The sequence below is a fragment of the Lycorma delicatula genome, chromosome 6 (genome assembly GCF_047948215.1).
Source record: "Lycorma delicatula isolate Av1 chromosome 6, ASM4794821v1, whole genome shotgun sequence".
Classification (NCBI taxonomy): Eukaryota; Metazoa; Arthropoda; class Insecta; order Hemiptera; family Fulgoridae; genus Lycorma; species Lycorma delicatula.
In genome coordinates, this window is record NC_134460.1 from 85,794,030 (window position 1) to 85,817,257 (window position 23,228).

A 23,228-nucleotide genomic window follows, 5' to 3' on the forward strand; every position below is an offset into this window, starting at 1 on the left:
GAATTTTCTTCTTTATTTTCACAAATAGAATATTGTCAAGATAATATCCGTCTTGGTGCAGTACCTTGGTTAGGGTAATTACTGTATATATTTACTGCGGTTCAAATAATAAATAATTCGTAATTAGGTATGATCCTTTAATATTTGAATGAATAATACAAAATTATGTATAAGTGTACATAAATGCTTTTAATGATTCCATAAATGATACACTGTTAAAGAATATATATCATGTTATATTTTGTAAGTTTGTACGTTGAGTCCATGAAAATTGATAGAAGAAGGCTGGAAGAAGACTGCCTGAGTATAGTGCGCAGCTAGCTTATATAGTGTGTACGGAGCCGCTGAATCGTTAGGATCCGAGTGCGTCCGAAAGGAGCTCTGTGAACTGTACGGAACCGAGTGCATCTGAAAGGAGCTGTGTGAACTGTGCGGAGCGACTGAATCGTCAGGAACCGAGTGTGAACTGATAGAAAGACCTTTAAATTTTAAAGTTCTTCTTAAATAAATTTTTAATAACATCCATTGAGTCTGAAAGTTTGTTATATTCTTCGTAAATCTCCCAGCATATGTTACAAACAAAACTAGAATCGATATGATGATAACAACATTATAGATCGATGTAACTAAATAGAGAAAAACTTTAATTTTAGTCCTAACAATATATTTTACTATCTGGTTTATTACGACCATTCAAATGAAAAAAATAAATAAATAATAAATAAATAAAATAGTCTCATAAATCTATCACCAATTCAAAAAATATATAAAAATTGGTGATCGTTACAAGAATTTTGATGAAAATGCCTATATTCCAATAAATACATATATTTAGAATAATTTAATTACCACAAAAAGTTTTAATAAATCAAAATTTATCTCAACATTCTAACGATCTGATTTTCTCCTATCAAACTACCAATAACTTCAACAAATACAGTATTTTTTGTATAATTCTTAAAATTACATATAAAAAAAATATTTGATTTTCATTCAATACATTAAATAATTGTATAAAATTTAATATTTTAAACAAAAATGATTATATTTAAAATTAGATATATGCTATAAAAAAAGAATCAAATAAATTTTGTAACTGGTTAAACAGTAAAGAGTTAAGATTAAAATAACCCGTAGCTTGCCTATATATAACTTGAATGATTCATAACACTAAAAACAGTATACAGCTACTTGATTTAAATAAAGGATAAGAAAGAAGGTAATAATAAAATATTAAAACAGAAATTTATGTTTAAAAAAAAGAATTGGAAACTGAAGTACCAACTATTAGTTAAAGAAACAAAGGTCTTAATTGACACAAGAATTTACTATTTTCCAAAAAGATATGTGTATTCTCTAGTATCAAAAGGACAACCCACACACACACATATATATATATATATATATATATATATATATATATATATATAACCGGATTAATCGGCAAATATTCTAGACCTGTAAGCGGTAAAAGATAAAGAGACAAATAATAAAACAAGAGAAGGGAATACGAGATAGAAAATATGAAATAGGAGTATTAGAAAAAGATGGAAAGAGAAAAAGTGATAGTAAAAAGAAAGAGATCGTTATCCGAGGACGTCTATCAATAACGCCATCCTGTGGGTAGATCGTGGGCGGCCTCATAGGCAGATAAAGATAGATGTTAAATTATAGGCGCCAGATATTATGCAAATTTATTTTGGCACATTAGTCTAATTCTGAAACAGCTTTATTACATTTATCAGTTTTAAAAAATCTTTCTTTGCTCTAATTCTGTCTCACTATAACTTACTGTATTTAATTATTATCATTCGATAACAATTTTTTTCCGAAATAAAGAAAATAAATTAGACGCTGGTCGTAAAAATGAACCGAACGAATAGATACCACCACTATGTTAAATAGATATCTATTCGTTCGTATATTGTGTATTGTGATTTGAAATACAAATCATTTCCCTCTGATGAAATATGGGCATTCTCCACAGCAGCAGTAACAAAACAACGTAATGATCGTACAGAAGAACGTGAAGCGTATTTTATTCTGTGTTAGTGGTATTCTTATCATGTTGCATTAAAAATGACAATGGAAGTAGTAAAAAATAAAAAAAAGTATTTTTATTTTAGATAATTAAGGTTGTTGTAAGAAGCTACAACATTATACTGAAATTCTGGGCCAGGTAAATGTGCTTCAAATTAATACTTCACGAGATCTACACTGTAAGACACAACTCTATAAGTAATCCAAGTATATAGGCTAACTAATCGTACATCAGTATTAAATGACCTAGTTATCTTATAAGTTAGTAGAAACTTCATTTACATCCATCCATACATATCATCTTCATTCATCCTCTGAAGTAATGCCTTACGGTGGTTAAAAACAGAAAAAGAGAGAGAGAAGGGTAAAGTCAGAGAGCAGCAGCGAACTACTCGCACTTTCAAAAACATTGAAAAAAATCAATTCAGGATATATTCATAGCCTAAACAGAAACGAGTAATATCTTAGATGAAGAATTAACTGCTGTGCCTACATAATAAACCCAACTCCATGAAACCACGAAGTAGTTCGTGAAACAAAAATTCTTGGCATTTATAAATGAAGTTGTTAAGCGTCAAATTTCTCGTATACTTTACATAAGAAATATCTAAAATTAGAACTATACCGTAAGTAAATTACTGTTTTAGCAAAAGAATTAGGGAAATTTGTAAAACTAAATAAGAAAAAAGACCAACACGATAGGAAATTTTGATTGTCATAACTTTAATAAAAATAATATTGTGGAAATTTCAAATACCGTATAATTTAATCAAACATTTTAAATTTAATTATTACTTAGTTCTCGAGAGAATACTCTCCCTTCTATAAAAAAAATATATAAACAAAGGTTCTATGAAAAAAGCAACAAAACATTCAGATAAAACGAAATGTTTTAACGAGACAGAAATTTTGTAGTTCACAAAATATTCTCTCGAATGATTAAAAAACCTAATAAATCAAACTGAAAATAGGAGTTACGGAAATTACTACAAAAAATTAAGATTCTACTTATTATAATCTAGTAAATTACCTCATATTGTGCCTTTATGATATTCGAGTGAAGTTTTAGAGTAATTGTCGTATGGGTGGCAGGATAAAGTTCAAAAATGTCAGAATAGTAAGTCGACTGGATATATTAACCATCTAGATGGACTGCGTTTTTTTCTACAGTTCAGAACACAGACCATCGTTTCGTTAACTATACCTAAACTAAAGACATCCTCACCAAAATTTAAAGAAAATGTTAATCTATGATAAATAATAATACTGTTTGTTTATTTTTATAAAAAGTGAGACTTACGCATTACTAAAATTTAAATTGATTTTTTAATAGCTCCGATTGTTATTTAATGATAAGCAAATATATTAAAATTAAATGCTAGAAATGAATGATTACTGAAATTTAAATTTACTGTTTTCTTCTCCCTGTTGAGTTGACGTAGCGCAAAAAAGCTTTATTTAGCTACAGGAAGATATTCCAGTTCCCACGAAGAGATGTACGCTTTTGATTTAGTATCACTCGCCTATTCCCCCACTGATTCTATTGATAATTTACAGACCTTTTAACGTAGGTTCTAAAAATGTTCTGTAAAAAATTTAACCTTCTGGAATCTAAAGAAACAAAATAGAAGCTTTCAAATAAAAACAATTTCAGATAAACGACATTTTTTATTCATTACAAAATAGCTGGTAAAAATAATAATTAGAACCAAAATAATTAAAAACAGTTATATAATTAGTCATAACTAATAAGTTACTGTATATACATTTACGTTTACACTTATTTTCTGAAATTATTAACTTGTTTTATTCTTTTTGAACAGCTGATTAACAACACATTTCTGTTTTTAATCATTTTTACAAGCTATTTTTAACGAATAAAGATTGTGGTTTATCTAAAATTGATGTTTTTATTTGAAAGCCGCCATTTTGTTTCTATAAATTCTTGAAGATTAAAATTATCACAGAACATTTTTAGAAATTTTGTTAAAGGTCTGTAAATTATCAGTAGAATCGGTGGGGGAATGGGCGAGTGACACCAAATCAAAATCGTATACTTCATCGTGGGACATACGTTATGTGTATACTATATGACAATATCCGTTGCTTTATATTATCCACCCTACAATTTCTTATAGTTGAAAGGCATGTAAAGCACCTGAGATAAAAGAAACATCAGTCGAAGTTGCTTTCTGTGAGAGTAATGATACTTACTATTCTACCAGTCGCTGTGATGATCAGACTAAGTGTCAGTTATACGTCTGAACATTACTTGCACTTCGGTGGGACTGAGATGCTGATATGCAGTCGTATATTTGTTTCAGTGAAAAAGAAAATGGGAAACCACTTCACTTCTTACTTTTCATTGCAAGTCAACCCTTAAGGTTATGAAATTAACAACACGGAAAGTAATATTAGCTTATACCACTTATTTGACTGTTTTCTATAATAGACTCGCATTATTTGCAAGTAGTGAAGTAAAATGGATCTTTACAATCTGTTTTTGTTAAATAAATATACTGATTTCCACAATAAATTACTAATTTTAATAAATGTATGATAAAGTAGAAAGGAATCATTTAATTTTCTATATTATAATTACCGTAAACTAAATAGGTTTTTGATAAGTTTTACATTAATAAATAAACAATAAATGATTAAAAAACGATTTTCAAGAAATCATGTAATCCATCAATATCTTTTTTACTACTATATATCGTTACCATACATTCAAAACGATATAGAATAAATCGAAAAGAAATCATGGCTAAGCTGAAAAAGATACGATATTGAAAATATGAAGATTTCTCTTAAAAATGTCATCACTGAAAAATGGCAAGAGTATTTAAAGTGCATGCGATTTAGATTGAATTTTGATTACTGTAGAAGCTAATATGAGAGATAAAATGAAGCGCTCTTATCAATAGTTTCGTTACCAAAGCCTTGTCAGGATGAATCCCGAGTACATTTACTCATACCTCACTGAACATTTAAAAAAATAAATGTAAAGAATTAAGTTAAAAAGAGGCAAAAAAAATAAGTAAACGCTACAAAAGTAAAAAATTATTAAATTATTTATTTCATTAAAAAAGTATTTAAAGTAGTGATATAATAATTAAATAAAACCCGAGGTTTAATTTTTTAAATCGATTGGTAGTAAGAATTTGTATTTGGAAAAGTAAACGGTGCTAGAGAAAAGAAACAAGCTTAATTCAGCGAATTATACAGTTGCTATACGTAATCATTATGTGATTAGATAACATATAATTTAAAATAATTTTCAGCTGTTTAAAAAAAAAGAATTTTATTTTTATGCTTTCACAAAAATTAATCCGTAACTAAATAATTTATATAGTAGTAATAAAGTATTATATTCACGAACATCTCAAACAATAATTATGAGGTAAATTTATAAATAAATTGATGTTTAACACGTAAGTATAAAAAGGGTAATGTAATCTACGAAAAATAACATTGAAGATACGTGATACATAAAAACAAACAAAGAAAGCCGGCAACGATATACCCGAATTATTCTGGTAATTGTATTGAGCGTAATATTTATGTTAAACTCTCTCCTAAAAATAAAATTAAAACTTTTTTTTAACTACTCCATTTATTTTCCTATTACATATTTATTTTTACTTTCGCAGCAAATATAACTATAATAGCTACGGTTAAAGAGGAAGGATGGTGATCATGTCAAAAATGGGGTATCGAGTTTTTTTTTGTAAATCTATGTTTTTGTACCCACCTAGTTAACGTAAATTTAAAAAAATATATGTATCCTTGTCGCACTGCTTTTGGCCTTATATCTCAGGATTAACCAAACCAGTTTTCTTCAAATTTGGCTCAAATATTTCCATCCATTCATCGTATCAATTTGTTTTACATATTTCGTTACGATGGCAAGGGATATCCGAAAAAACAATTTTGTTTTTCTTCAGTTGCATTTAAGAGAAAACTATACTAAAACAAATTTGTTACAATGCATATAAATAATCGAAAACGGTTGTTTTTTTTTTTCAAAAAATCACACATCTCTTAAAAAGCCACATCTCTTAAAATTAAAATATTAAATATAAAAATTTATTGAAGACGCTGTCTGTTATTTTACTGTATTTCCTTCGGTTTAAATATTTTTCAAAATTATTTTGAAAAAAATTGAAATCGGAATAAATGAGCATTTGATTCATTATAAATACAGAAGACCACAGAAATCGGCTATAGACAAGCATTATAAGGATACTGATCAAAAAATTATTTTTTCTAAGAGTTTTAAAAAAGTTACTTTACAAACAGGAATTAATAGTCATTTTATTGTCAATAATGATGGAGAGACTACCTGATATTGACGCAATGATGAGTAATATTTATGAGCGTAAATATTATTCATAGATAAGTTTTTATCTATGTAACACTACATTGGGTATTAGATCATGATTTTTTGCTAATTTTTATTCTAATTTTATTTTTTTAAAAATAAAAATATTTATTTTATATTATTTCGTATAAACACTTTTTTCACTTTTCTAAATATTTGTTATTATTTATTCTTTTTTATTTAATCTATTTGTCCTTTTTCTTAGTGACAACTAATGATTGTTAATAAACACCTAGACAACTAGTTCAAAGATAAAATTATTGTAAACAGTTTTTGATCATTATTTCCTTTTCCTAGCCTTTTTCATTAGTCTTATATTTGTAAGAATCATTGAAAATACGAGTATATTAATCTTTTCGCATAGTTGTCATTTCAGTAAACAATAATACCAATATTTAAGTTCCTCTTAAATGTAAAATGTTTGGACATCGTTACATAGAAAATGTTCTTGGAATTGCCAAATCGAATAAACAATATTGTTTCGCTTTGAAGCTTCTTTAGCAGTCGCTAAGGCTTCACATAAATATCACATATTTGAAAATCTACATTTCTTCCCCCCCAAATAAAATATAATAATTTAACTTACGGCTGCTTCAAAACGTCACACCGACTTTTCTTTTCATCTTCATGTATTTAGGCGGTTACCTGTTACGACATCCGAAAGTAATCTGTTGCTTCCATCTCTTCTTGGGTCATCCCAAACTTTGCCGTCCGCTTGGCTTGTAATCAAAGACTCTTCTCGGGAACGGCGACGTTTCCATCCGATCAAAGTAATCCACCCATTGTTTCCGATATTCATAATCTTTTTGTTCAACTAATAAATCTTCAGTTCCTTATTTATTTCAAAATTTTCCTTCCGGTCTGCTCTTGTATATCCTGCTGCTGACTTTGAAATCTCATTTCGGCATTCTGCAACCTAGACCTCTGTGCTGTGTTCATCATCCATGTTTCGCTACCAAATAGAACCAGGAACTGCCATTACTTTATACAATTTAATTCTTTTCGAACCTTATTCCTCAATGTCCTTTTAATAGTGCCATTCATATAATTGAATCTTTCAATCTTCTCATTCATATTCACCTCTTCTCCCTTGTAGGATATGTTGCAACCAAGAAACTTAAAACAGCTTACTTGTTCCAGTATTTTATTCTTCAAAATAATCTTTGGTCTTACCGGCAACAGCTTCTAATAGCAATAAATTTAGGTTTATCTTGGCGTATTATACATTCTAGCCACTTTTTATAAAGTTCAATCCTCTTCCACACCTGTCTTGACTTTTTAGAACGTTTTGAAAATTAACTCCGGTAATACGCAATTTATTACGTTAAATTTCATTAACGAAAGTTAAACAGTCTGTGAAATATAAACATCAAAACTTCATTTATCAGCCTACATACTATATTTGAATGTTAAGTCATAATAAATACTGTTTATGGCGACTTGACACGAAGCAAAATCACTCACAAAAATGGCACAGCCATTCAAAAAATAACAATCATCCCGTGCCAGGTTTATTTGGCTTCTTCACCGGACCGGATGTAGCAGTAAACTAAAACAACCGAAATGTAGACGATATTCAATTCTAAATACATTTCACTCAGTTCATCGCAAAGAATATCTGCATAATGAACATCATTACTATCAGAGAAGTTAACTCTGTTTAGTGCCACCTTTACTTCAGATGCTTTATAGAGGGCATAAACACGGAAAAATTAAGACAGATAGTACAAAGTACAGATTAGTATACCTCAGACAAAAAACGAATAACAATTCACATAATCTCCACTTAGTACATATCAACCCTTTCGTACTTTTGCTCTCACAAGACATCATAACGTTGACACATAAAAAATATCTGAGAAGTCATACACTTTCTACATTAAATAATTTAATACATCAGCAGTGAAGGTAAAATAATAACGCTAACAGTATCAACAAAATCGATCTGATTTAATGTAAAATCTTTACGTAATACATGCATTTCGTTTCACTTAAATATACTATTGAGCAGTACACAAAATGTACATAACAAAATGAAATGAATATATACAACAATATCCGATTACTGAAATCAACATATACGTAATATTGTTATCTGAATTAATACACAAAACTATATTTAAATTAAAGTGAACTTTAAGCTGATGGTAACATCAATATTCTGTTTATGCAATTTATGGGTATTCGAATGCTCGTTACCAAAGCATCGGTATTACAGTTTAAAAGTATCACAGTTCGATCTATTACGTCAAAGTAGTAATCTGATAATTGTGACCCGATTTGAATTCCCTAAAGGGTGATAACGATTTCAAAAAGTTTAAAACAACTGTTTGTCATTGGACATTTGGGATTAATCAATGACAATTAATCGGCAATCTGTCTATCTATTTTAATTGTGATTAGATGTGTTTAAGATGATTTCATTTTTATTGCTATCACAAAAACGACGTTTGAATTAAAGATTGATTTGACTGCGTTTAATGAGGTTTTAGTTACGAAACTATAAGAATTATCTGTATAAATAAAAATGTAAATGTTCGTTTGTTCAAAATTTTAAATCTCCGAAACTTCTTCACTGAATGTTTTGAAATTTTGACACAACGTTGCATTCGAATACGCGTCTGTTTTTGTATATCTACTATTTATAACTAAGATGTCACACCTGTGACAGGTAAAAACATGCGCTGTTTTTAAAAAAAAACGCTATCTGTTGGATGTAAAAGCAACACAAGCTATAGTAAATATTTTACGATTCCATTTCAATGTTTCCGATATATGTGTCCGTTATAGACTAAAAAAATACTGGTCCAATTTCCGCACAGGGAAAAAGGGAGAAAGGGAAAAATCGAAAAAAGTGAAAGGGAAGAACAGGAAAATTGAAAATAGGAAAAAGGGGAAAAGGAAAAACGGCAAAGTAAATGGAAAGGGGAAAGGAGAAAAGGGGGGAAAAGAACAGAGGATGGAAAGATAAAGGAAAAAGTGAAATGGAGAAAAGGAAAATGGGCAAAAGGAGAGAAGGAAAGGAGAAAAAGGGTAAAAGGGAAAACTTAAATTTTGTGAAGTTCCGTAATGTTCATTTTGTTAATGTTTTCAATTGTGTTCATTTAATCATACATATATACTCAAATCTAGCAATAGCGAAGCATTGCCGGGTCTGATAGTATATATTAAAAATAATAAAATAAACTGTAGATTAGATCACATGCTATCAAATTGAAAGCTTTAAATCAAAAACGGTTTGTTTTAAATATTATTTAATTTTAAATCAAATTGCGCCTAAGTCAAATTTTAAATGAAACCGAATTTTTATCTGACATGAAATTCAGTTCTATCTAAACAGCGATAGTGTTTTCGAGAAACTAGTCGCAATAATTAAGACTTCCGGTTTGACTATACTCTTACGTTGCTGCAAAATTATTACACTATATAATTTCAAATTTAAATCTTGAATCTATCAAGATGTGTATTACATCTCTTTGTTGTAATAATTTACATACAAATTTTTCCGGACTGGAAGGAATTCTTTTTTTAATATCGGATTATGGCTCCTTGAATTCTAACTGAAGGTCGCCCATTTCATTTTGCGATTGAAACCGAAACCGTAGTACGCCATTTTTTAACCAAACAATCTATACTATTCTTTTCTGGAATACTGGCAATCGGAAATTTTTCCTGATTATTTGAAACGTTTTAAAAGGATCCACAGCATACAAAAGCTCCCACTATAGAAACCCTTTCCTCGATCGAGTAAGGCATTTTAGAAAAACACAACTTCAACAAACGAAACTATACTATACTGAAGCATTAACAGTTTACAACTGACAAAAAGAGATAACGAGTGCCAATAGTAGTGCTAGAAGGGGCAACTAGAGTAGCAGCAGTCATTTAAGATGATCTTAAAGACTGAGTTCGAGCCGGCTCGGTACAGTTTTAAGTTGCTTACCCTGTACAATTATAGACGTAATAAAATTATAACTAAAATTATTTGTCTGAAAATAATTTAATTATAATGGTAGAATGTTCTTTCATTATATAGGAAACGGAAGAAACTTTTGTCCTAATTAATAATAAAATATCAATTAATATCTCTAATGTGTAATATCAATTATAAATCATTTTATGCAGATAGATTTTATTAGCTTTATATATCTAATATGTAAATATGACTATCATTTCAGTTGTACTGATATATTCTGAGACATTTAATTAATAATTATAATTCATTTAATTTTTTTTTTTTAAATTTAAATCGTAAATAACAATTATAAGGAATATCAAAATGAGGATAGGATATACTTAAATCACCACAGCATAGCACAAGTAAATTAAAAATAAGTCAAATGTGGACATAAAAATGTAGTTTCAAATATTTAAACAAATTTTGGAACCGTCACAAAAACATACGACGTCATACATATGATTAAAAGGAAATTCTTAACGGTAAACGAAAAAAGTAGAACCTTAAACAATAGTGAAAATATAATAAAACGATTCTTCCTTCCCTATGAAATCGTATTTTTTTTAAATGGATTTTTTAAATTGAATTAAAAATTTACAAAAAACTCTTTCTGTAACACATTACATTTATTACTATTTATTGTTTGAAATAATAAATAATATTACGATGCAATTACCTGTAACATGAAGGGTAGCGTTACGACTAGCAGCAGAACCAGCACTGTTTCTTGCGACACACCAATATACTCCATCATCATGTTCCTTTTTACCATGAAGAGCACGTAAAAAGAAAAGTGATCCGGCAGGTAACAACACACGATGGGAATTCGGTGTAATTTCTAATGGAGCACCATCTTTCCACCATTCTATTTTTGGATCTGGTCGCCCTTCTGCCTTACAATTTAATGTTACCGGTTCATTTTTTGCGACAACCATATCAGCAGGGTGTTCCGTGATTCTTGGAGACCGGTATTGACCTGAAACATGCGAATAACAAAAAATTTGCATTATTCTATTTAATCAGTAAGAAACTTTATTACGTATATGAATTAGTAATTTTCTCTACTGAAATATGTTAAGAGTTTATAATGAACTGTTCCCAAGAAAGATGAACATTAATTTGTTGTTCACATAACCTATCCCAATCTTGGTAATAGATAAGACATATATAAAGCATCTGAGGTACACGAGGCTGTAATAAAGTTATTTGCTTTCTCTTAGTGTAATTATATTCACTAGGCACCCTCATCATACATCAGCCTATGATGAACAGAGTGAAGGCATTGATTGTATAGTTGAATATCAGTGGACATAGATGTGTGATAATACATTTGGATCGCTGAAGAAGGCTAAAGGAAATAATTTTACTTTTTATTTTACAAATAGAGGGAAATTTGGCGTAAAATGATTGTTATTTTGAGAATATTAAAAATTAATTTTCGCAGTGACTAACTTCTTACATCAGGTCGCCTGCAATTGTTTTGTTATGGCATCTGAAAATTATAAAAACAAAATAATACCAACGAGTAAAAAACGAAAAGTGTAGGGTTAAAAACGCATAAACCCCATCAGAGAACAATAAATTATTTTTTTACAATAAAAATGTTAAAGATTTTTTAAAATCAATGAAAAGCTGTCGGGTAAACTTTTAAGAAAAAATTACAATGATAAAAAACACAGAATTTATTACACGTCTGTGTATTCTTTTACGCTGAAAATAAATCAGAATAAATCAAAATTAAAATCCTTTCGCATCTAGTACAAAAATATAATCCGTCCATAAATGAATGGCGGAATATACTTATCACATACTTATAAAAACCTTTACATTCACTTCAAGATCAGTGTAGACTATATATAACTATATAACACAAAACTATAATGGTAAAAACACAATATTTTTACGTAAAAATGATCATATATCATTTATAACCTTTTTTTCTTATAGGGAAAGAAAATTCTGTTACTTAGAACTATCCAAAATTTATTTTATAAATTAACATAAAGTTCATTTGGCAAAAAAAAAACCACATCATGAATCTATTTATCGGTTTTACTGACATATAAAAACATAATTAGCGGTACAGTTATAAGAAAAAAAAACAAGATTATTTCTTATAAGAACAAAACAACTTTTTAAAAGAAATTTAATTTCGTAAATTTCCTACTACAATGAATTACGAGTAACTTAAATTTAGAGCGAAACACATTTATCAAGGAGTGATATAAGACCGCTGAGTATATTTTTAACACGCCAAAGCACGGTCTAGCAGAACTGCTGACCTCCATACAAGTAATCACACTTACCGAAAAGATGTAAAATTCTTAAACATCACTTTATCGGGTTATAATTAGTATAAATAAATTAAATAATGTATAAATATAATAATTAAAATTTGAATATCTACTTTTTTAACCTACTTATTTAATACATTGTGCTCTTTTACAAACATTGATGTATCAAAGAGTTATTCGATTCAAATAACAAAAAACAAATCTAAAAAGCTGATCTCTGTAGCGGAGTGGTAGCGTCTTGGCCTTTCATCCGTAGGGTTGGAATCATGGACAAGCATGACATTATTTCATAGGCTACAAATTTTCATATGAGATGAAGCTTCTGTAGTGAAATATTCATCAGTCAAAAAATAAAATAATATAGCTAATTACTTGGTAATAATAAGATGCTAAGCCACATATTTACTCCTTAAGGAATTTTCATTAAAAAAAAATAACACAATGTCAAATTAAAAAAAAATTAATCTATAAATCTAAAATTGATGAATAAATATAGTTAGTAATCAGTTGATTTTTAATGAAATTCAGTGTTTGCGACTTTATCTGTTATTATTTTATACATTTTCCCAAATCCAAATATCACTTATTTATTCATATAAATCGAACAACTGGTTTTCATTAATTTTTATTTTACCGGTCACAATAAACATTAGAAAATATTTAGTTTTTTCAGTACTTTTATTTCAGTAAAAAGGATAAATAAAAAACTCTATCGCAACAAGTGCGTCAGAAGGGCGAATTTCTGGTTTTAGTTAACCTTGGGATCGAACCCAAAAACCCAGTTTTTTGGTCTCTAACTGCGGTTTCTGCGAACCGATTCGCTTGAAAATTAATAGGGCTCCATTGCCATTATATTTACATCACCATACCAAGTTTTGTAAAAATCGGTTGAGAATTGCGTCCGGTAAAGCAAACGAAAAAATCTTTTACATACGTAAATAAACATAAATGAGCTGAACGTTTGCCATATCGATGTTAACCAAATGTGGCTGGCTTTGGCTGGGAGGTAAAATGCAAACAACAATACTAGTACAATACAATGACTAGTACACAAGGCAGTAACTGACGCGGGGCAAACTTTCAGCTTACGTATTGTAGTGATTTCCAAATTCTTTGAAAATCCGCTAATATCTTTAAAAAATGTTGAAATCTTGAAAAACTATACACAATTTTCCAGATAAAATAATACATCTTTTTATAAGTATTAGTACTCAAAAGGACACAATCGCTTCTATTGTGGATCACTGGAACAACACATACGTAAATAGGTGGATAATATAAAATTTAACACTAACTGAAATTCTACCAATAACAAAATCATGTTAAGAACTGATTTTTCTCAATTTCTAAGTGTATATCTGGAAACGCACCAAGAATCCTAGGTAACAGCAGCTAGCAAAACATCAGAAGGACGACCGCTACGTAAGGTCAGAGATCTAACCTTACTCCTAAACTATGTAACTGGGTGATTTTTAATGAATGTAAATCAGAAAATTGTGAACTGCAATTTACATATTTATCTAACTAATTCATCGTTTATTAATCGGTAATTTATCCTTCCCGAAAAGGAAAAACCGGACGTAAATAATTTTAATTCGATATTTTTAAGCAATAAATTAATAAATTATCAACATTATTAAAACGGAAATATTATACAAATACTATTATATGAAGAATTAAACTGTACGCAAACACTGAGTTTGTATTTCAGAATGGAAAATATATTTACATTAACAACCAAAAGGATTTATTGTAGAATTGTAAACCCTAAACTCATGGATGGCCGCAGTAGGCTCGGGTCTAAAATAAACAAGCCTAATTAACCACCGTCGAACCCAGACAAGAAATGTAAAACAAAATTTCAATAGACCTAAAACACTGCAAATGTTTCATTGTTAATCTTTGTTATTTAAATAAATGTTTATTTTAATTTACGGAAGACAAGTAAGGTTGTATGCAAATAATGGTGGATGAATTAGAATTTTAAAATGATCTATTTAAATAAATTTTAGGATATCAAACGTAATGAATAAAACATACCGTAGTTGTTATTTTTCAAATAAAATAATTCCTCCAAGATAACATAATAAATTATAATCAACATTTTAACCCAACAAATAAAAAAAAATCTGTTGTGGACATCACATGACTTCCTTGTACGCCTATTAAATTACATATACACATTTTTTGCTGGACTTCATTTAAACTTATTTCATTTGAAAGCGAGATACGATAATCCAATTCTTTAATAAATGGACATCTACGCAATTGCTGAAATATTAGTTTTTTTTTATTAACGTCAAATATTTATAAAATTATTAATTAAACAATATTACGTGAAATATTAAGACTGAGTAAAAGTCAATTTTATTACTCGTATTATTAGATCAGTATTATTCGTATCTCCGTGAGTTGCTGATTAACAAACGTTTCAGATTTCTGGTGTGTCTTATAAATAAATGTTAATAACAATTAAATTATTCCGTTTAGTGAACTCCTGCATACAAATGTTAATTTCGACATTACAGTGTAAAATATTCCATTTTTATTATTGGATTATTTACTGAATAATCAAAAATGAAAAACAATCATACAGGAAAAAGAAAGATAACATGAAGAAATATATCTCAAAAAAAAGAAAAAAAGATGAATATGGAGGAAGAAAATTTTAAGAACAAGGAAAGAATAACGAATTAAGTGAAGATGATAAATATAAAGAGCAAGAAAACGTTAAACCAAGGAAAGAATAAATTAAATGATTGGCAACAAAAAACAAATAAACAAAATAATGATCAACTCCGATTTAGGGAGAATATTGTCCGACAATATCACAGGAGTAATGAAATAAAAATGAGAATTTTTTGCAATTTATTAAAGATAGTGTATGTGTTCTTGTGAGGGTCTAGTTTTTAGTCACTCTGTAGTTAACTTTAATGTAGCTAAAACTAAACAGAAATTCCAGAATAATTAAATAAAATTAAATTGGAAAATACAGAAATAATACGATTCTAAATTATAATTTTCAATTAACATTTATCAGATGTTTCACCAAATCTATTATATATACACGTATGTAGTAATGCCTATTAAATTACATATCACATTTATAAAAGTAAACATTTTATTTCACTAGTTCTGATATTTTTTTACTGTTATTAATAATTATTTGTAGTAATTTTTTTTTTACAATCACGGGTTAATAATTATTAATAAATCAACATATTTAAATTAAAAAAAAAAGGAGTGAAGTCTGATTCGAACCGATGTCCCTTCCCTTGTAAGAACCAAATATTTCATTAATTAAAATTTTATTTAGCTATAACTCTGGAAGCGATGAAAATAAATACTACTTATGACATTACTGAAAAGCTCTCAGTGAGGGCTTATTACTGCAGTTAAGAAAAACTCCAAAATCCTATTTTTTTTTTAGATTTTGGGGTTTTTTGGACACTTTTGGTTCAATCGATTGCAATCAAAAAGGAAGGAGCACAACTAGATGTTACAACAATCCTAAATCCAAAATGTACGACTAATGGTCTTGAGTTATACGTACGTACAGATGTCACGCCGAAACTAATCAAAATAGATTCAGGGATGGCCAAAATGGATATTTCCATTGAAATCTGAAAACCGAAACTTTTCGGGCTCACAATACTTAAAAAATAAAAATAAAATAAGAATTTTTAAAGTAAAAAATTTATTAAATTAATTTCTATTTCGTATTACAGATCGTACGAACACTAAATTTAAGCATAGTTTTACTTTTTAAACTTTAAATAAGGAGGAACATCGAAATTAAGTTTTATAAACATTGAAAATTTGGAGAAAGGGTTATTAAATTCAAAAAATATTTTTTATTTAATTTGAATACCATTATAGTTTTTTAATATTCAGAAAATGAATCTTATTTGTTAAAAATAATATATGAAAATTTAAAAAATTATAGTTAAAATAAAGCAATAAGGCGACGAGCTGACACATATAATCTACTATATACATACATTTATTTTAAAGACATGATTTTAAAAGAATATAATAAATTTAAAAACGATGGTAAATGTGTAGAATTAAAAAAGTTGTCATCTAAAAGAAAAAACTTAGTTAAACAACCACGAAGTATATTTTATACAGATTATAACAAACAAGTTATTTATAAGAGTTATTCTTGTTTTTAATAAATAAGAATTCCTTGTAATAAATAAGTAATTAAGAACTGTCATCATTTTTTCTTTAAAAAAAAAAACTATATTACTGTTCTTTTTTTAAAAAACAAATTCTCATTAAAAAAATAAACAAGTTTTTTTCTGAAGATTTCTTAAACATTTTAAACAGGAAAAAATCAGAAGTAAAAGATATCAAGAGTCACACACAGAGCAATTAGAAGTGTAAAAAAAGAAGAAAGGACAAAGTATTACATTAAGGAAGAAAGGGAAACGAACATGCAAATGAGTTCATTAGGCAACAGTAATTTCTCCGAGGCGTTTCAGTTTAACAGCTAAAATCACCCTCTACTATCTTTCTTTTCCACAGAATACCGACCGATCTGCTCGTGACATCCGGAAAAAATTAATCTTTAAGAATAGACGTTCAAGTTAGTTAACTGGAATTAACAAAATGTCTGCATTTATCTGATCTATATTATTACACGCGCGTGCGTATAAGATGTTGCATTTTTTAACATCTACTTAACCTACAAATTTACCGATTAGGAGTTAATCTCATCGCAACTGTAGTATAAACTAAAAAATTATTTTTTTTATTTTTTAAAAAGGCAACCAATTCCTTTAAAGATCCTTTACAACACGACTGTCAGAAATATTTATTTGGGTTGAATGATCATCTCCTTAATTCTTAATAGGAGATGATCTTAGTCTCAGAATATTATATGAATAAATCGCGCGCGCGTACACACGCACACACACATTGCAGGTATGCATTTAGATGAAACTAAATAAAACAGATATATGTAAAATGACACTATTTCAGAGACCTCAGGTCGACCTTCCTAACTCTTTAAACGAAGTCTCCTTTCCTTCTATTTAGTAATTATTAAAAAATATAATAAAAAATAAAAAACTGCTATTTATCAGATATTCAATAACTGTAATAAAATAAATAAACATCAACCACATGATTTTTTAGCAACTAATAAAAGGTATATATAATTAATATTATGTATCATTGTTTTTTTGGATATATGATCTACCTCCAAAATATTTTTTTTCAAAAATATTCGGTACGCCTGAAAGCAAAAAAAAAAAAAAATATTAAGAACATCAAACATTTTTTTATTATTTTTTTCAGGTACATTTTTTAAAATCATCTTTATAAAAACAAATGTAGTTAATGACATAACATTTAAAAAAAATTCTAAACATGTAAATTAAGTTATTTAAATTTATAATCATCTTAAATCAAACGGTAAAATTTTTTATCTAAAGGTGTAAACGCTACATTGATGAATTAAAAAAATAAATTAGCCGGATTCCGTAGCTGAGTAGGTAGAGCGTCTACTCGGCCTTTCGTGTGGAGTCCCGGGTTCGAAACCCGCTTGGCATCTTTAATACGTTACCAATTTCTACCGGGCTAATGGCCATAGCTATTGATGTCCGCTCATTCGTAAAAAAGAGAACAAAAAAGTCATTCAATAATTTTTTTTTTAATTTCAATAAATAATTCGTACATTATTTTTTATAAAGCTATAATTTTGTTCATAACTTAAAAAAAAAAAAATTGAATTTGTCAAACGTAATTAATAAAATTCATTAATGATTAATGAATCTAATGAATTTATTTTAATGTAATGTTTAATTCATTTTTCGATTCATCATGGGTATATTTTTAACATCTAGAGATCATTTTCATAATATTATAAAAAAAACATTTTTATAAAAACAAAACTTTTGATTTCCATTTAAAAATATCAGTAGATTGAAATTCATGTTGATGCAACGTCGAGTTTTTACTAAAATCCATAAAAATAATAATAAAATCAGTATAAAGACCCACAACGCGACAAGAATTTGTTCATATATACGCGCTAGCACACACGCTCATTGGTGAGCTCTTACGAGTGCTCAAAGGACGTTCCGAATGAACCGCAGCTATTTTTTCTTTTTATAATTGATTTTTTTTTTTAAGAAAAGTTTCTTTTACGGTGATCAGAAATTAAAAACATAAAATTTAGACACGTTTCAAGGTCGAACAAAGAAAAACTGCCAGAAAATAAAAAACTGTTTATTACAAGAGGTGGACATTTTAAAATATATATATATTTTTTTTTAAAGAAAGCATAGCAAATATAATTTTTAATCGTAATGAATCTTTTATGGTTTGTTGGTTAGATTGTTTAAAAACAATTAAAAGTTGTGAGCGTATGCGTGCTGTGACTAATAGTAAAAAAAAACAAAATCCATTTTTTAATGAATTTACTGTACTTTAAACTGACATTTTAATTGTTTTAATTGACAGGTACTACAAACAAAATTGAATAAATAATTAAAAACGGAAATTGTCGATCGCAATTAATTTGGAAGATTTAATCTGAGCCAAAAATAACTACTATATTAGTAAGAACTACTTTTGGGATATCAGATAATAATTAATGAATACTGAGGATATAATAACTTCCAATATTACAACCCATTGGTTAATTTTGTTTTATACTTTCCAATTTTTAAACTACAGTTCCCAAATAAGTATGCAACAAAGGTAATATGCACAAAAGAGTCTGCATAAGAAACGAGACTAAAAAGTATACAATAGGTTATTCCCAACGACTATACTGGCCGTCATTTTGAAACGAAAATTTTTATGAAAAATTCGGTAGGTATAGCTCCTTCCGTCACTCTTTTACCTCTTTAGCCTCCGGGAATTACCATCCAGGTTATGAATCACAGGATGATATGTATGAGTATAAATGAACTGGTGTGTGGTTAATTGAAACCCAACAACTAAAGAACTTCGGTATCCACGATATAGTATTCAAATCCCTACAAAATAACTGCCTTTACTAGTACTAGAACACTGGAACTCTCGACTTCCAAATAGCTCCTTCCGTCTAATAGCACGAAACCTTCCAGTAGTGTTAGATAAAAATCTCGTTTGTTATAAAAACTTTAACAGAAGGTAGAAAGTTAAAATGGATCTAACTTTTTTCGGTAAAACAGGAGTTTACTCGGGGGATTAATTTAATTCGAATTTGAATAGATAATGTTCAATAAAATATGTAAAAAAAATCTGATGTGGAGACCACATGATTTTCTTGTACGCCTATTAAATTACATAAACACATTTTTTTTAAATGATAAGTACATAAAATTTTATTTTATTAATAACTTCTGATACTTTTTCATCGTTTATTGTTATTATTGAATTATTATTTATCGAAAAACGTTTTTTACAATCTGAAGTTAATATTCAATATATTTAAATGAAAAATAAAGGTAAAAAAAAAAGGATATGAAGTCTAATTCGAACTGATGTGCCTTCTCCTTATAAGATCCAAATATTTTATTAATAAAAATTTTATTTCACTATAACTCTGGAACCGATTAAAATAAGTACCACTTATAATACGAGGGCTATTCAGAAAGTAAGGAACGTTTTGGAATTTTAAAAAACCAAGTACAAGAAAAACTTTTTTATTATATACATGTGAAAGAGGGACTAAAATACTACTTTTCAACATAATCACCATACAAATTCATGCACTTATCATAGAGGTGGACAAGCTTTGAAATTCCTGTGTCATAGAATTCTGCCGCCTGTGATCTCAGCCACTCAGTGATGCACCCATCTTGCACAAAATTTGTGGTAGCCTAGCTTCTGTGAAACAATTTCAAACAATAAAGTCCCTGAAACTTGTGGGAAACATAGAGAAAGCTCAGGTATTGTGAAACGGCGGTTTTCACGAATCTTTTCGTCAACTTTGGAGACCAGATCGTCAGTCACAATGCTCGGACGTCCACGCTTCTCTTTATCGTGAACGTTTGCTCGGCCATTTTTAAACTGAATGTACCACTTCCTGACAGAACTTTCACTCATTACGTTATTCCCGTACACTTCATATAGTTCCCGATGAATTTCTATTGGTTTTATGTTTTTTGCCAACAAAAAACGAATCACAGACCGCACCTCACAATTGGCGGGATTTTCGATTGAAAAAAAAACGGGCAGTGCGGAGATATTCCCGTTGTCACGGCTGGACGCTGACTGAGGTGTCGAGCACGAGCACACTAATATATACGCAACTGGCGTGCGCCTGGCGGCGTCAGGTGGAAACGTTCCTTACTTTCTGAATAGCCCTCGTATATCGTTGAAAGACTCTCAGTGAGGACTTATTACAGAAGTTAAGAAAAAATTCAAAATCCAGATTTTTAATTTTTTGGGCTTTTTTGGACACTTTTGATCCAGTCGATTGCAATCAAAAGGGGAGATACACAACTAGATGTTACAACAGTCTTAAATCCAAAATTTCACATTTACTTCCTTTACTTCGTACCAAGGAAGTAAAAATTGAAGCTAATAAAAACGACTACAGGTTATTTTTTTATTTTAATTTTAATTTCTTCCTTTAAGAAGAAAATTAAAAAAAATAATGTTAATTTTTATCAAAACAATATATTACGCGCTCTCAAAAAACATGAAGTAAAACATTTGCTAGAACTTAAAATTCAAACCGCATTTTACATAAGATAAATAAAAAGCAAGGCAGTTAACAAAGTATTATCCCAAACACCATTTCATATCATCAGAAACATTACTTTTAACACGACAAAAAAAAAAAGAACACAGACTTCGATCGAGCTAAAATATAAAAATAAAATAGTGAAAGGGCTGATTTATAAAATTTGTTTGATATTAACATCTGTGTTGAACGTAGTATATTTTACGATAGTGTAATGTTGTATGTTCTTGTATTAGCGATAGCGATACAGGGGCTAGCGACTACAGACAGGCAATTAGAGACACGCGTGGACAGGACACATAACTCACCAGCGGTTTTAATATTCACTGCCGTCGCCGCAGGAAACTGGCTGCGAGTCGGGAACCCAGCCGGAAGCGGCGTTAACGATCCCGAGTCATGTCCTGGCGTCTCCTTCTCCACGTACCATCCCATTTACCCCTCAACTATTATCCCATCAACCCATCCATCTAACATCCAACACAAGCTTAATTAATCATCCATTTTATTATTTTTTTCAACTTTAAAATGAATAAAAAACTAAAATGAAAAGTTATATCTTGTAAAAAAAAACGTTGACACTAATTTAGTAACCTTAAAAATAGAAGATGAAATTTAACGTAAAATAATTTAGATAATAAATTAATGCTAATGAGAAGTAATTTCTGAAATTTTCTACGCAACACTAAATAAGTTTTATCCACCGTGAAAATATTTGATGAAGTTAATGTACCTGTGCTACCAACAATATATAATGATAATATTATACCTTTTTTCATAAGCCATTTACTACACAAATGGGGGGAAAAAATACACTTTATATCAGTAAAAAAAAAACCACCTTAATCTAATTTTTTTAGGATCGGCAGTAGGCCGTTAACGTAAGTTCAAATAAAAATAACTTTATAATAAACCTATCACTGTTATTAAGATTTCTTTTTGAATAGTTATGTTACCGGGAAATATTGTTGTTGGCGTTTAATTAAAGACACCGTCTCAGATGTAATCTTTTAAACAACCCAATTTCTAGAAAAAAAATTATTTGTTAGTTTTGTTTTAGAGCATCCCAGATAGATAAATAATAACGGTACCAGTCCGTAACGGAGTGGTAGCTCGGTCTTTCATCCGAAAATACCGGGTTAAAATCCCTGTCAGGTATGGCATTTTTCATACGTTACAAAATAAATTTCATCAGTTTAAATGACAAAGCAGTTGATGCCCGAAATCTCACTTTAAAAAAAATAATATATATATATATATATATATATATATATATATATACAGAATTATTCCAAATTGTTCGGGATATGATTTTATTCCCAAAAATAAGAAAAAAGGTCATATAAACATAGGTCAAAAAATGGTTCGTTAGCGGGTTTCGGCATGCGAAACATTTAGCCCTGCTTTCTGCTCTCGCTGAAATTAGCGTACTAAAATTGTTATGTATAAATTGAGGGATAAATGTGCTTCTTCCTTATGGTTTTTGATCTAAGAAATTGAATAAAAGTGGTCCCAGACTTCTATCTCACATAAGTTCTACGAAAAACAGCGTAAAACACGAAAAAGCAATTATTAGCAATTGTATGCAAAAAAAATCATTTAATTCATTGATTTACTCAGCAATAAAATACTTAACACCATAATATAAAACTAAAGAATGAAATAAATAAATAACATTAAACATATTGCATTAAATAATGATTACGATGCAACTTAAGAGATAAATTATACACCAAAATAAAAAATAAAATGCACATAAACAGGACAAAATAAAACTAACAAATCATGTGTAGAAGAATACGCTAAAATAGAATATAATATAAATTACAATAAGTTTAATAAAATATTTAAATTAAAAACAACAGT

The 23,228-nt window shown here is 28.8% G+C and overlaps 1 protein-coding gene across 3 annotated transcripts in view; it reads right to left on the minus strand.

The window, feature by feature from the left end:
• The window catches only part of LOC142325993 (roundabout homolog 2-like), a 1,010,872-nt gene that overhangs the window by 475,599 nt on the left and 512,045 nt on the right, over positions 1 to 23,228 (minus strand). For all 3 annotated transcript variants that reach the window (XM_075368034.1, XM_075368032.1, XM_075368033.1), the window contains one exon: positions 11,059 to 11,358. In XM_075368034.1, the coding sequence (XP_075224149.1) occupies positions 11,059 to 11,358 (300 nt within the window). The remainder of the gene's footprint in view (positions 1 to 11,058; positions 11,359 to 23,228) is intronic.